Source organism: Uloborus diversus, chromosome 4, assembly GCF_026930045.1.
Source record: "Uloborus diversus isolate 005 chromosome 4, Udiv.v.3.1, whole genome shotgun sequence".
Lineage (NCBI taxonomy): Eukaryota > Metazoa > Arthropoda > Arachnida > Araneae > Uloboridae > Uloborus > Uloborus diversus.
Genome location: NC_072734.1, coordinates 122,829,403 through 122,844,325, shown reverse-complemented (window position 1 = coordinate 122,844,325; position 14,923 = coordinate 122,829,403). Strand labels below are relative to the sequence as shown.

Here is a 14,923-nt window from a genome sequence, read left to right as displayed (position 1 = left end):
GGCTGACAGTAGCCCAGGCAAACTCAGTCAGTCATGCGCGATGGCTGACAACTACAAACCGTTTGTTACGCTTCTATATAGACACTCTAACTCCATCAGAAAACCTTACAATGCTTGTAAAGTATGTAATTTTAGTTAATGCTCCAATGTGGTTTGAAATGAAAATGAGACCGAACTGCTAGTACCGCGCCCAACATTTTTGGAAAATGATTTCTCTTGCAAGGCAGTTTTCAGACAACGTTAAGGAGATAATTTTCAAAGTTCTCGGTCAAGTAATGCATATTTCTCTCATTCTGAACAGCTATTGTTGACAATGTTGTTTGACTCAAGAAAATACATTCGGGAATTAGCTGTTAGGCGCATTCTGAACTCTAGAAATAAGAAGACGAAGAGCTCGGATGGTGTACGATTCTTGAGCATCCTAAACTCAATTTTGAAGCCGTTGATTACCGTAAAATCCCGAAAGTAACCCCCCTATCGATTATAGCCCCCCCCCTTTTTTGTGGAAAGTGAAATTATTTTAAAATCCTGAATATACCCCCCCCCCTTTTTCACCTGAAAAAAAATCTAATCATCTTCATTTTCCACTCCCTCTAAAAAAAAGGATAAAATTTTCTGCTTTACTTGAAAAGCAATTACAGAGGTTTAGTTCTCCCCCCCCCTTCGCCCCCATGTGCAGGTTTTCTTTTCTAAAAAAAAAAAAGAAAGAAAGAAAACAGAATGATTTGAACAAAAAAGAAAAAAATGGTCTCCACGGTTTATTCCTTCCAAAATGTTTAGACTCCTTTTGATGCAAGGGCGCCTGTTTTTTTTTTTTTTTTTTTTTTTTGTTGACAGTATTACAGCAGAAATTTATTTGACTGTACTGCTTTTTATTTATTTTAGAAGGAGCGTTTTTGTTCTGACTTGTGAAAATGAACAATCTTCAACACGACGCCATTTTGAAAACGTGGCGCCATTTTGGAAATGCGTTGCTTAAAAAGTAGCGCGAAACTTAAAAACAACCTTTTTTAAAGGCAGAATAAAATAATTGAACGAGTTAATGATCATCAGAAATGTATATTTCACAAAATCAAATAAGAGATTTGTCTCTGTTTGCGTTCGCGAACTTTGCAAAGCTCAGTTTTCGAAATTACGATCTTCGTAACGAATTGGCGGCCGTGATTGCGATTTTTGCTTTTATTCTGAAACAAGAACGTTAAGATTTTGCTTCTTTTACTGTAACCTTATTACATTCAGTACATGATGAATTTTCAAGTGATAAATTAGAGGGATTTCGCCAACTAAGGTACAAAATCCTTTCTTTTGAAAAAGATGGCGCCCACATGCAATTTTTTACTACTTGAAAATTAGGACAGGTTTTTATTAATTAATTTCTCACTCTTCATTAATATTAACTCTTATTTACTTATTTCTTTTCTGACTCTAAAATTAATTCTACTAAAAACAATTATTTTGGCTCATTTTTAAAAAAAATCTCGATTATAACCCCCCCTTCTGAAATTAACAAGTTTTGTTTTAAAAATAGGGGGGGTTACTTTCGGGATTTTACGGTATGTTGATTTAGTTGATTGGGCAAACTTTGTTGTAACAGAGCCACCTCTTACAATGCATCTAAAAGACCAACAATGGAAAGAAATGTGCAAAGAACATTCTACAGAGTTTACTTTCGAGAAATTTCCCTGTCACACGCAAGCTGTGAAACGTTGTGTGAAACTAATACCCGAAGCTGCAATAAAAGTTCGTGGTGAAACTGCACGAGATGGATACATTCGTGCTAAACTTCAAGCTAGGAAAGAACTTCCATCTTTGATAACAAGGGACAATATTATTCCAAAAAATAGTATTCATTATGCATGAGGTATTATAAATCAAATTTGAAGATTTCTTTTTTAAAATTTTATTATCTACATATGTAGTTCTCGAAAATGTATGATACTATTGCGTGATAATAATTACTATGATTAATGGCGCTATTTAATTAATTAGTCTATGATTTAATTTTGAAAAATAATTTTCACATTGGTTTTTTAAAGAAATTCAATATTTTTTCATTTTTCTCCAATTTTTGATGTCGGAAAGAAGCGGTTAAATGCTCATTAAAATCAATGAAACATTTTATGGGATCGAACTGGCTCATTATATAACATTTTTGGTGCATTCCAACAAAATATTTGGAATTTAGTTTTTTTAAAAAAATTTCGACAAAAATTCATTTTTCTCTTTTTTTTTCGGTTTTTCAGTGTCAAATAGCGCTGGCTAGATATTTTTTAATATCCAAGAAATTTTTTGTGAGAGCTAACTTGCTCACTACGCAACTTTTGCGCGCTATCCAAAAATTGATTTCGAAAAAAAAAAAAATTTCGGCTTATTTCGGATCACCCTAATGCCTAATCAATGTTGATAGCCAAATTTCAGATATAAAAAGCCATTCTACAAAAAATAAAAAGCTTAACTGGTTGCAAAAAAAAAAGCAAACATCAATTTTTTAAGGTCCTTGTCTTTTATAACCCAGTAATATGTCCCTGCATGACATCAAAATGTAACGAAATGTTGCTCAATTTATTATTACTGTTTATTTTCCTATAACTTTTGCAGAAATTTCCTCCAAACCTAGTTCAAGTGTTCAGACGTATTCTGCATATATATAATGGCAAGTAACAAAAAAGGAATTAAACGTTTAAAAAAAGGGGGAGGAATAAAAAGAATTATAAACAAAGCCAAAGACAAAGAAGAACTGCTTTGAGATTGAACTCATCAGCATTGGAAATCTCAAAGTTTTTTCGTACCAGAACTACAACGCAACACAAATGGATAGTTAGGCAAATGCACTATAAATCCAAAAAATGCATATTTGAAGCGGCAGCCAAATTTTGAAAAAATAAAAATGGGGAGAGAATGTAATGAATATGTATACAAATGCCTGGTGTGGAAATAATCATTTAACCACCGGCAAAAGCAAATTCAGGAAAACTATATCAAAATTCTCTTTTAAATTTTCCTGTCATCCTATTTAAGTTTTAGAATAGTTCATTTTAAATTCTGACAGTTTTTTTTTTTGAAAAGATTTTACTAAGCCTTTAATTAGAAAAAAATTATAATACATAAATTTTTATATTTTTAATCTTTCATTTTACGGTTTATGTTTTAAAAAGAAATTCATCACCTTTTGATACCACCTATCTTTTTTTTTTTTTTTTTTGCAAAATGCACAACTACAACTACTAAGGGATTTATTTACTCTGCCTTCGGATAAATACCCAAAAAAATATTTACCTTCCCACCCTGCATCACTAATTGCATGTATTAAAAATAGTTTGAATCATGAAGTACTGGGGAGCAAGTGCAAATGAGCAAGGCAACGGAAAACAATATTTTGATTTATTTTTGCTTATTAATGTGAAAACTGTTTCTATATTTGCCATGTTATCACCTAAACAGCAATAAAATAAATAAATAATATCATAGTGTCTCAATAACTTCTCAGTTTATTCTTCCAAACATCCCTCCTGCTTCTTTTTTTTTTTTCGTTTTGGATATGACTAACCTAGATTATGATTTTGAAATCCTTGAGTTCATCATTGAATTGCTTATACGTCTTGAAATATGACACTGAAAAGAAAGATTCTTTGCACACGATATGTTTCTTTCATAATTTCATCAAGTCTTTCAATAAAAAATATTATAAACTATATAATACATATGTATGTTTCAGTTTTGCCAATTATTTCATATTTAGATTTTAAAAAAAATTCCATTCACTTTTTGCATTTTTTTGTAAAATACCCAGTTTTTGGGTATTTACCCAGGCCTTGGGTAAATACCCGGGTAAATACCCAAAAAATATTTACCTACCCACTGGGTATTTACCCGATCCACATCACTAGTCATGAGTGAGGAAGAAAAGATAAAAATTTTCTTTGTTCAAATTTTGTTTAATTACTTCGTCTATAAAGTACACTGTTTTTTTTTTTTTTTTTCAAAAATTATTCTTTCAACTACAGAAAAGTCATTTCAGATGTAAGGAATAATTTTATTTGAGGTTTTTTTTAAACAAAATCATTGATAAGAATAAATAAATAATATATGATCCGTATTATTTCTTTTTTCATAGCAAAATTATTCATATAATGTGTCCTATATTTTTTGAGGAAAATGTCCTATATGTGACAAGTCGGTCACTTCTACCCCTGCACTTTCTTAAATACACAAAAAAAGTAACTATGCCAAGTTTCAATAAAATTCAAGACTAGACACATTTTTTGATTAACTTTTGCATTTTTTCTAAAATAAATTAAAGTAATAAATATATTATTGAAATGATGAATAAAATAAGCAGATATAAGGTAGCATATAGTAAAAAACCACCCCCAACATTAAAAATAATTGAAATACTTCAGGATGTAAAAATATTAAAATCTCAAACAAGGTATGCAACTTTCGGCACAGCATGTGTTTAACGTCGTTGGCATGACTCCAAAACAGACGTTTTTGGCAGATATCGCGGAGGATGAAGATCTGAGGGGAAAAAATAGAAAGAAATAAGAAAACTGGGACTGAGCTAGAGAGGCCAATAGAAAAAGCCGGAAAATCTCATCTCTGCATCCTAAATCTTCAGTATAGGCATAAAACCAATTTCACCCAAAATCAATGTATGTGGAATATTTTTTATATTAAAGATGCTCTAAGAAGCCTAGCCCATTTAAAACCTCATGTTATGCTGAAGGAACACAACCTCTTTTGACATAATAAATGATCCTCTGTTTTATGGATGCATACTTTAAAGCAGTGCATAAGTGCAAGAAATTGTAGTCTTCTGTTGTAACAAGTTAATTGAAGTAAACTGTTGAGTTCATTTACTTTTAAAAAAATAAATAAAGCACTGAAATTGCTTCTGAATTATCAAGCCCAAATATAATGATGTCATTTTGGAAACATGTTATTAGTAAGGGGGGGGGGGGACTATTTCAGTGAAAAAAATAACGTAAATACTAATAATTTGTTTTATTTTATATACAAACTAAACAGGCACTTAACATCATTCACATGTAGTAAATGTAACAAAATATAGAAGGATAAATTTATACAAAATAAATTAACATAAAATTGTATATTTACAGAACAGAGATGGAATGGAAGTAACTTATGACACAAAATGAGTAAAGAATTCGATTTTCAAATTCTTAACAAGGTAGCAAAACTTCTCTGCTGGCTCAGGTTTTAGATGTAAATGCTCTTGAACATTTGCAATATTAAGCATTAATAATGCTTGTCCGTCTATTTCCTGCAAAATATAATATCAACACTAAAATATACAGTCATTGGTTCAAAGGTAAGAAAGCCATATTTTGTATGCATTTTGCTTAATCCAAAACGTAAGCAATTCAACTTATATTCACAAAATTTTATGTTAAAGATGGAGAAACCATAAGACTTCTAAAAGAATCATTTCTCAACAGTGGTGGCAACTAAGACTCATTTGGGGGGGGGGGGAGATTTTTTGGAAGCTCAAGACTTTATTTTAGGAAGAAAATATTCTGAAACTAGAATCTTAAAAATGCAAAAATAAGGTAAAAAGTTCTAGGTTTCTCGCCAAAATTTAAAATATTATTTCAGACTATCTTTAGGTGACTATCCTTCATTCAGCTAAACTCTTAATCAAAAGGAGATATGCTTACAGGTTTCAGCAAAGGGCCTTTACTGACAAGTCTTGGCATATATATATATATATATATATATATATATATATATATATATATATATATATATATATATGGGACTTTTTATAGGGGACACGAAGCGTCCTCGACTTTCCTAGAAGTGCAGTTGAGGAACCTTTTTGTCTTTCTACGACACATATTCTATACTGTACAGCAGTGGTGGCACGTGCCTTAATTTAGTGGGTGGGTCCGCAGTTATGTTTCCACAATAATGTTTACACACATAAAATGAAGAAAACAAGTTAGTAAACTAATGCTGAGGAACATAAAATGATATTTAATTCATTGAAAAAAACTTCAGATAGCCTTTCAAAATTACATCACTTGATTTAATACATAGATTATATACAGGGTTAGCATTAAAGAATATCCCAATTTCAAAGATTTATATTTTTTAACTATTGTACTTAACACTATAAATGATACATAAAAATGAACTGTGAAAGTTTTTTTCACGCACAAATGTTCGATGTGTGTGCCTTTCGTAATGCGACATACATCTATAACATAGATTTTGGAGTATTTCACTGTCAATTTTTCGTAATTCTACACATATGCAATCTTTCTGTTCTTGCATTGTTGTAGGCCAGTGGTTCCCAACCTTTTTCACGTCGGGACCCCTTTTTCACCAACTAAGAAACCTGCGACCCCCTATGTATCCCCCGTGTAAATATATATATATATATATATGTATGTGTGCATGCACAGACGTTGCACATATATTACATTATAACGCAAGGTGTTTAAAATATTGTGTTTCAGCTTAATGTGCCTTTTTTTTAAATTATTATTTCTACAACAAGTGCAGAAAAATAAGAAAAATATAGCCTTGATAATGTTAAACATACATTTCGGCATTTTTAAAACTCTTGCATCTTTGCAGTGGCAAATGCAGGATTTGATTTTCTCCAACTTTCAATAAAGGGAATGAAAGAGGTAAAAAAGTTGGGAGGGGGGCGTTAGGAAGATCCTCAGTTTTTTCTCAAACGTATCTATAGCAAGATAGAGAAAAAGAGTCCTGATTTATTTTTGGAGGGGGGGGGGGGGGGAGAGGAGGAGGTTGTGATATAGTAATCACATATATTTTCATAGATTCGCGTTTTTATTTCATGTGTTTGGATTTTCTAGTTAATGGCGTCTTTTCAGAGTTTTTGGCGGCCATGTTTTCCCTTCTTCCTGCGATGCATTGTCTCCCGCCTTTTTCGCTCATTGGCCATAGGCGTGGTCTTGATCGGTGATGTCGTTTTCCCGCATTTCCATTCGCTGTGCTAAGTGACGCCGCGTATGAATATCTGCTTTTCACGCGGCAGCGTGGGTTTTTAGCGGGGATGTCTCAAAAATTTTCGTGATTAGTCGTGTGCTAGGCGGGATATGTGACGGAGCGTTGTGTGGTGAGGAGCAAGGACGCTTGACCTGTGAAGGGTAGTACGAAATGGCGCCGATGGAGATGAAAAATCTGGATGCATCTGCCTGAAAAACGATGTAAATTGTGAAGTAATTACACAGGAGCCATGGAGCCCTGTGTCTTTCAACAAATGACGGTTTAGTTCCAAAATTGATGCAGTATTTAACCAAGAGTTTCTAAAAAAAGTTGAAAAATGTTCGCGTCCACATGGAAGTAGCTCCGATCCTGCACAGATGAAAATCATATTTTTTCACATTGTGACACTTGCATAAGATCGAAGAGGCGAGTGATGTTCCTGTTTATGGTGAGAAAATGATAGTAGAAGCGGTTTGTGCGGTCGACATGAATTTAGTTCTGACTCCCGCTGCGCCATTTTCTCCGTGAGTAATGGAGCTTTCTCAGTCATTGCCGTGGTATAGTAGCCAGCTCCATGTGGTTTTACATCATCTCCCTCGCTGATGTCTCTACTATGAATTCTTTTGCTGCAACAACAAGCCGCACCTTTTTTAGTCTCCCCATGTGCAATGCACATCCCTCTGCTGTTACAACCTAATTCCCTGCAATAGACTGAACTTAGAACTTAACCTACCTTAATTTTTTTTACATTTTAATCTTTTATATTTCATTCCTTGTTCTGCGAAGTTTTGATTACTCCGCGGGAGCTCCCTAGGATCTTGGTATTCGTCGTGTAAGTGATGATCATCAGAATAAATTTTCACATGTGACGCGAAAAAAATTGTGCTTATTTTGTCTCCACAACATTGGGGTAAGTCAAACTTTTTCTCTTTGTGTTCCACGTAGGCACCAAACATTGAGACGTCCTGGAGTTTTGCGGAAACACTTAAAATACGATCGGCCTAAATTTTTCCTCATTTTGTTTTTTTTTTTGTTTAAGTTGGTGGTTTGTTTTCTAACAATTCGAAATATTAACCACTTTTCCACCACAGAGGTGTCATGACTAAGGGCGCCCATATGCAAAATTGTAAGGGGGTCTCAGATATTTTCCCCATGGGTTAAGAGGGTATTTTCCCCATGGAAACAGATTTCAGGACAGATTAGAGTCATTAAAATATTTCATTTTTAATAACTTATTCATTAATGGCTGGAGAATAAATTTTTTTACATTTTTGCAAAGAAAAAAGTACCAAAAGCAAGGAAGTTCTAATTTCAAGGGGGGAGGGGATTTGAGCCCCCCTATATGGGCGCCCCTGATCATGACTAGCTTTATGAGCAAACAAACTAATATAATTGCATTATATGAGCAGAGAAAGAGAATTAATATTATGAATCTATAGTAGGGTGGGCCAAAAAAAGGAAATTTTTGCTATGCAACTTCTAATAGCAAAACAAAAGTTGTGTATTGCCATCTTAAACATGGGAAAAATCATTAAAAAAAATAATATTTATGTCTTCAAATCGTGCATTGGCAGCAAAGTTTGAAAAAAAAAGGCAAAAAATGGTCAATTTTCAAACATTTTTATGAAAATCCAAATGTTCAAAATTTTTGTTCTAATCCCGTTTAAATGCTTCCTTTTAATAGTCTTTTAATATATCTTTGAAAATATGTACATTCCTTTACAGTTTTTAGTTTGCACTAAAGCCGCAAAGTTACGTGAAATCAACCCAAAATCGACGTTTTTAGCTTATTTTGTATATTGCAGTACTTCTTTTAGATCCCAGTTGTGTATTTTTTATAGCAAATGTGCACTATCCCAGTAAGCAAAATATCTTGCCTCAGTATTGCATAAAGGTTGACATGCAAGAAAAATCATCTTGCATTAATACTGCCTCAATGTTGTTATGTTACTCCCTTTATGCTGTCAGCAGGCTGCCACAATATTGACTGACAAGGTGTATGCAGCATAATATCAGGAAAGTATCAAGGTAGGCTGCTTTTGTAACATTGCATACGTATTGATATGACAGGATAATATCAAGATGTTGTCATGACAGCATGAAATCAAGGTCTAGGCAAGATGATCTTGCTTTTGTAATCTTGCATACGTATTGATATGACAGGATAATATCAAGATGTTGTCATGACAGCATGAAATCAAGGTCTAGGCAAGATGATCTTGCTTTTGTAATATTGCATACGTATTGATATGACAGGAAAATGTCAGGATACATTGACATGACAGTATGAAATCAGCACGTTTGCAACGTGTTTTATCCATTTATTTATTTGTATTATTTTCACTTCAAACTCGAGAATTAAATTTCATTCTTTAATTATTTCTGTTATTCTTCAAGATAGTTTTCTAGCCTGAGAATATTTTCTTAAAGCTGACATCTGATCGGAAATTCATATAAAGATATTAATAGTACTCGCGATTTAATTTAAAAAATGAAAGTTTCTTCGTTTTGCGTAATACTTGACTTATTTTTTAAATTCATGCTTCTAATTGTATTATAAAGACATAAAATGCCTAGTTAGGAATAATTGCGGAAGTTTTTATAGCACTAAAGCAGGGTTCATACACTTTTGTTTAAAAAAAGTTCCCTGACTTTTCCAGGTTTTCCAGGTTGTTTTTTAGAAAATTCCAGGTTACTCGCTTCATTCAAAATTTAAGTTTAAATAGTAATATTTTCAAAATAATTAAAATTGTTTAAAGTAGCGATGCAGAAGAGCTGAAACTTCTCCCCTTAGATTTAAAAAAAAAAAAAAAAACTTGTTTTTTTTTCGTTTGTTTTCTCTGTCAAAATTTTAAGTTTTTTTTATACATTTTGTTCAAAATTGTCTTAATTTGTTTACTATTTGTTGAAAACAGAGTACTTTCAACTTATTTTAGCGTTTCTTTGATGTCACGCGTAATATTATAGCGTTTTGCTGTAGTCCTGCAGCAACCTTTTAGCATCCGCTTTTGGTTTACAATACTTTTTATTTTCTTATAAGTAGGTTACACGAAACATATTGAGCAAAATGCAATGCTAAATTTCAGTATAAATATGATTAACTTGTTGCATCAATCGGCATACCATGTAATTCATAGTAACAAAAATCAACATCCGCCAATCATAGGCCAATGCCAATATTTTTTTTTTTTTTTCACATATTAAAGGACGCTTACATTAAAATTTCAAACTTTCTTTTCCAGAAAGTAATAGTTAATTTTCAAAAATTCATAACTTTTTGCACATTTAATGTTATTTTCAATATTACACATTGATATAAACGTCCAATTCTGTTTCTGGAAGTTTAAGTCTACTTCCATTGTGCAAACGATCAAATATGGCGACAAAGTGAAAAATTTAAAATAATAAGTAGATTTTGGGATTTTTAGTATAAAAGTAGTAATAAATAATTAATAATCCTTAAAACACTACAATAAAAGCAAAATAGTCAGTATTTAGCACATAAGAGTCTAAATCAATTAAAACAAAAAAAAAAGTTATGAAGATTAAATTTTGCATTTTTCCAGAAAATAATTACAAATTATACGGAAAAAAAGGGCACAATTTGTGTTGTTTTCAATAGTTTGCATTGCAATTAACATCCAATGCCGTTTTCGGGAACTTAGGCACTTGAAAAAGTCTTGTGTACTTCCATCTTGGGAATGACCAAATATGGCGGCTATGCCCAAAAATAAGAAATAACTTTAATTTGTTGCATGAAGACAATTAAAAAATAATAAATCTTCATGATACTACAATTCATTGAAAAGTTTTTATCACATTTGCGTCCGAGGCAGTGAGGATAAGATTAAGTTTTAAGAACAAAATTTTTCATTTCTCAAGAAAATTATTTCAAATAATAGAAAAGCAATTTGCAGACCATTTTTTGTTGTTTTCATCAGTTTTCAATTAAAGAAAACATCCAATTCTGCTTTGTTTTTAGAAACTTAGGCATTTTTGGATCGTATCTACTTCCATCTTGTGAATGACCAAAGATGGCGACTACGTTTCACACGTAGCTGAAATGATTTTCCGATCAAAAAAAAAAAAAAAAAACATTTTCCCCGATCGACCCTCCCATCTACAGGTTGTGCTTCCGAAGCAGTAAATTGTCCTCTCTCCTGTTGAGTTTGTGCATAATTGCTGTTCACCTGATTTTTTTCCCCTTGGGAACTACTGAGAGCCAAAAATGGCGGCTGCTGAAGATTTTTTGGGTCGCCACTTTTTTCATTGCTTTAAAATTGTTACAATTTTTTTTAAATACATCGATAAAAATGAAGATTAGATCTTATAAAACGAAATTCCCTGGGAAAAAATTGGGAAAAGAAAATTTTTGGGGACACATTTGGAAAATTCCTTGACATTTTTGACTAAGTCATTTTCCCTAATAATTCCAAGTTTTCCCGGAGCGTACGAACCCTGAACCGAACAGAATGTTGTGGCAACCCATCTAAAACTTTAGGCAGTAGAAAGAAATGCGTTCCCCTCACCGACTCCATGTAAGAAAATCTTCGCTCTTTTGGCGCATTTTTTGTTGTGAAAAAAAAAAAAAACGTTCATTTTTCGATTGTAGTTTTTAAGTGTCAGCGTCGGTTTAGATAAAAATTTACAATTTTTTTCGTGAAATCACAATAAAAACGAAGACTAGATCTCATAGTACTTAATTCCTTGGAAAAAAAAATTTTGGAGGACAAAATTTGAAAACTCCCTGACTTTTCCCTGACATTTTTGACAGTGCCATTTTCCCTGACAATTCCCGGTTTTCCCGGAATTCCCGGAGCGTACGAACCCTGTAAAGGTAGCAAAATAATAAATAAATACAATAAATAAGTACATTTTCAAATAGATGTCAGCATTGAAAATATCCCATGGACAAAACATATGAATTTATCTTAAAGAATAACATAAATACCATTGAATAAAATTAATCTTACGTGAGATTGAAGTGATAATACGAAATTCTGAGCTTCAGGTCCTTTGTTTCAAAGTCTAGGGACGAAAAAAGTTATTTTCGCCATTTCTAACATTGATCGCACATCGTCTGCGATATGACTTGTTTAGTACTATATTAATAAACAAATACAGTTATCAGTCATTCATAAGTTTTTCCTAAAACAATACTATTCCAGACTAATAACTAAGCAACCAACTTAACGAAGCCTAAAAGAATGCAACGCCACGTGCAGCACCTCTGAACCGATTGAGGTCGAAGCAGGAAGAATGTGCCAGCAATACGAGGGATGCTGGGTAGAAAGAACTGTGCGCATGCGCAAGTAGCAACGAAGGTCCACCTGTTCTATTGTGTACTAATTACCTTGACGGCGACAGCATGAAATCAATATCATCTTGACGGCGACAACATGTATGCAATGTTGTTATTATAAGGTGATATCAATATTGATATTTTAAGATGAATGCAATGTTGCATACGTGTTGTTATTGTAATATTGCTTTTTAATCTTTATGCAAGCTTTATGCAGTATGAAACACGTCAATATTGACGCCGTCAGTATAATATCAAGATCTGTCAAGGTTGATGCAAGAAATTTTGCTAGTAGGGATACAGCTCTTTGCTTTAACTGCAATTATACTGTGTTGCATTAACAACCCAGAACCCAACCCAAATAGGTGGTTGCAACTTAGTACTCTACCCTGCAATTCCCAAGATGAATGGACTTATTGACAAGACATTTGTAAAGTAACTTTCATAATAACTATATGGTTTTAAACACGTTTCTACATTTCATCAAGGTGTGAAGTTGGACTTAGACTCAGTTTTGGCACTAATGTTTGAAAAATATAAAGGTTTTCACATATAAATCCATCTCTTCCATCTAATACCTCAAATGAATTTCTACAGATTCACTGAACAGTTCCACAATTCATTCCACTGCCCGTGTGTGATATGGGAATTTTAAGAATACATACTTAAGCAAATGTATAGTTTCTAGAAATGATAAAATATCCTTGTTTTTCACATCATCATTGAAGCAGAGGAAGTAAACATGTTGACCTGTCAACTAACTGCTGTAGTTCAAAGCTTCAAATCTTAATATTGATGGAAGAAATTCTCTTATTGCTATAGAAGTGTTTCTTGATTAGTAGTCTTTTGCGTTGTATAGATACCCTACTGTTATCCAACTACTTTATATTTCACCTTTAGTGCATTGCCATGACCAATAGCAATTTCTCAAAAATAACAAAGTAAGCATTTCTTTGAATCACCGGATCCACGATGTTTGGAAGATTATCACACATCTGACTTGTAGATTTTGTAACTTTAAATAAGTGTACAGGTGAATGTTTCACAGAAGTTTGCTCTTTTCTTTAATATTTTAATTATATGGAACCATAGCAGCATAATTTTAAAAGATATTATTTACAAGTGCCTTCATTCCACTAGTAGTTTAGTTGAAATATTATGCAGCCCAGTTAGCACACGTTAACGAAAGCTAATGACTGAAACGGCTTAGTTTTGTGGGAGAGAGATTAAAGTCGTATTTTCCTTTCTGTATTACATTAACAATATCCATCAAATAATTTTTTTCGCTTTTTAAGTCAGTTTCCAAAACTTCGAGTTCTAAGTTAATAATATTCAATTTTATGAAAACGGTTGATGATTTACCCATACATCAGTAAATCTTCCTCTTTTACACTTGGACGACCAAAAAATATGAGGACTAGACTTTTTTTTCTGTCGGTCGGTCAGACCACGGATTGAGAATCGCTGCTCTACTATTCGAAATGCAAGTTTTCACGCAGAAATTTTGAGAATAAGCATCTCTAGCTCCAAAAACAAATAACTAAAAAAATTATGTATGTGTTGTAAAACAAATGCACGGAATCTCATGAAACTGGCAATCTCCATGCCTTATATATAGTAATACCTGTTGAACAGGAAAAAATTAAGACAAAAAAAAAAAAAAGAAGCGGAACAATATAATAAAAGATTTTTCCTGACACATGGGCAGAGGGCAGCTGATTCTCTGCCCTTCTACATGTTATTCTAGTGAGCGACATTGCTAGACTCTTCCTCGCTGACCTCTACTCTTCCCTCCCGGTTGGTATTGGACAACTATGATTTCGTTCGGGCTCGGTGAAATTTGTCCACCCTTGAGTTGCAATAAATTCCTTCAGGTGTTATCACCCGCCATTCTTTACTTCCTGACTTTGTCATTGCGATTGGCTAAGGGCAGAGGTGTGGCAAGGGCAACCTCGAGCGAACCCCCATAGCTCTCAAAAGCTGCAAAGTGCTAAAATTAATGGGATTTAAAAACTTTTTGGTAATGTATAGAGATATGCAAGGGGGGGAGGGGGGAGAAGCTAGATGTTTCAAATCTATTGTTCGCCCTACTTTTTGCTTTTTTGAACTGAAATACAAAACAATATTTTTGTTTATAATGTATTAAATTAGTTGCAATTTTTCTGGAAGGGCCCGGCCCATAGCGTCCAGTCACCCCTACTGCATAGTAAAATAATTTAATCCTACCCACATTTTGGAGTAACAAATTTTGATATGATAAAAATTCTCTAAAATAATTACTTTTGGTAAGATCATCTTATGAAGTTTCACTGTATTTTTTGCTAAAAAATATAAAGCTGAGAAAAAAAATTCTTAATAAAATGTAATTACTTGTTCTCTGAGTAAAGGAGCAACTGGAGCACACTCAGTCTCTTGCAAATATTTAACTACTTCATCAACAGACCAATCCAAAGGATTACTTTTCAAGTGGGAAGTTTTCTTGACAGGCTCAACAGTCTGTAATTAAATATCAGTAAATTAAATGCTTACAAATGATGGGATATTTATTGTTCCCAATTTGATCAGATTGAATATTTAGAAGCTTATACAGAAATAGAACCATACTTTGGCAATTTTGACTTCCCACAACATACAGGAATT

The 14,923-nt window shown here is 32.9% G+C and overlaps 1 protein-coding gene across 1 annotated transcript in view; it reads right to left on the bottom strand.

The window, feature by feature from the left end:
• Window positions 1-5,031: 5,031 nt before the first annotated feature.
• The window catches only part of LOC129220282 (scm-like with four MBT domains protein 1), a 46,899-nt gene continuing 37,007 nt past the window's right edge, over window positions 5,032-14,923 (bottom strand). The window contains exons 17-18 of the mRNA XM_054854670.1: window positions 14,654-14,779; window positions 5,032-5,284 (exon numbers count right to left, since the gene is read on the bottom strand). Of these exons, the coding sequence (XP_054710645.1) occupies window positions 5,144-5,284; window positions 14,654-14,779 (267 nt within the window). The 3' untranslated portion in view covers window positions 5,032-5,143. The remainder of the gene's footprint in view (window positions 5,285-14,653; window positions 14,780-14,923) is intronic.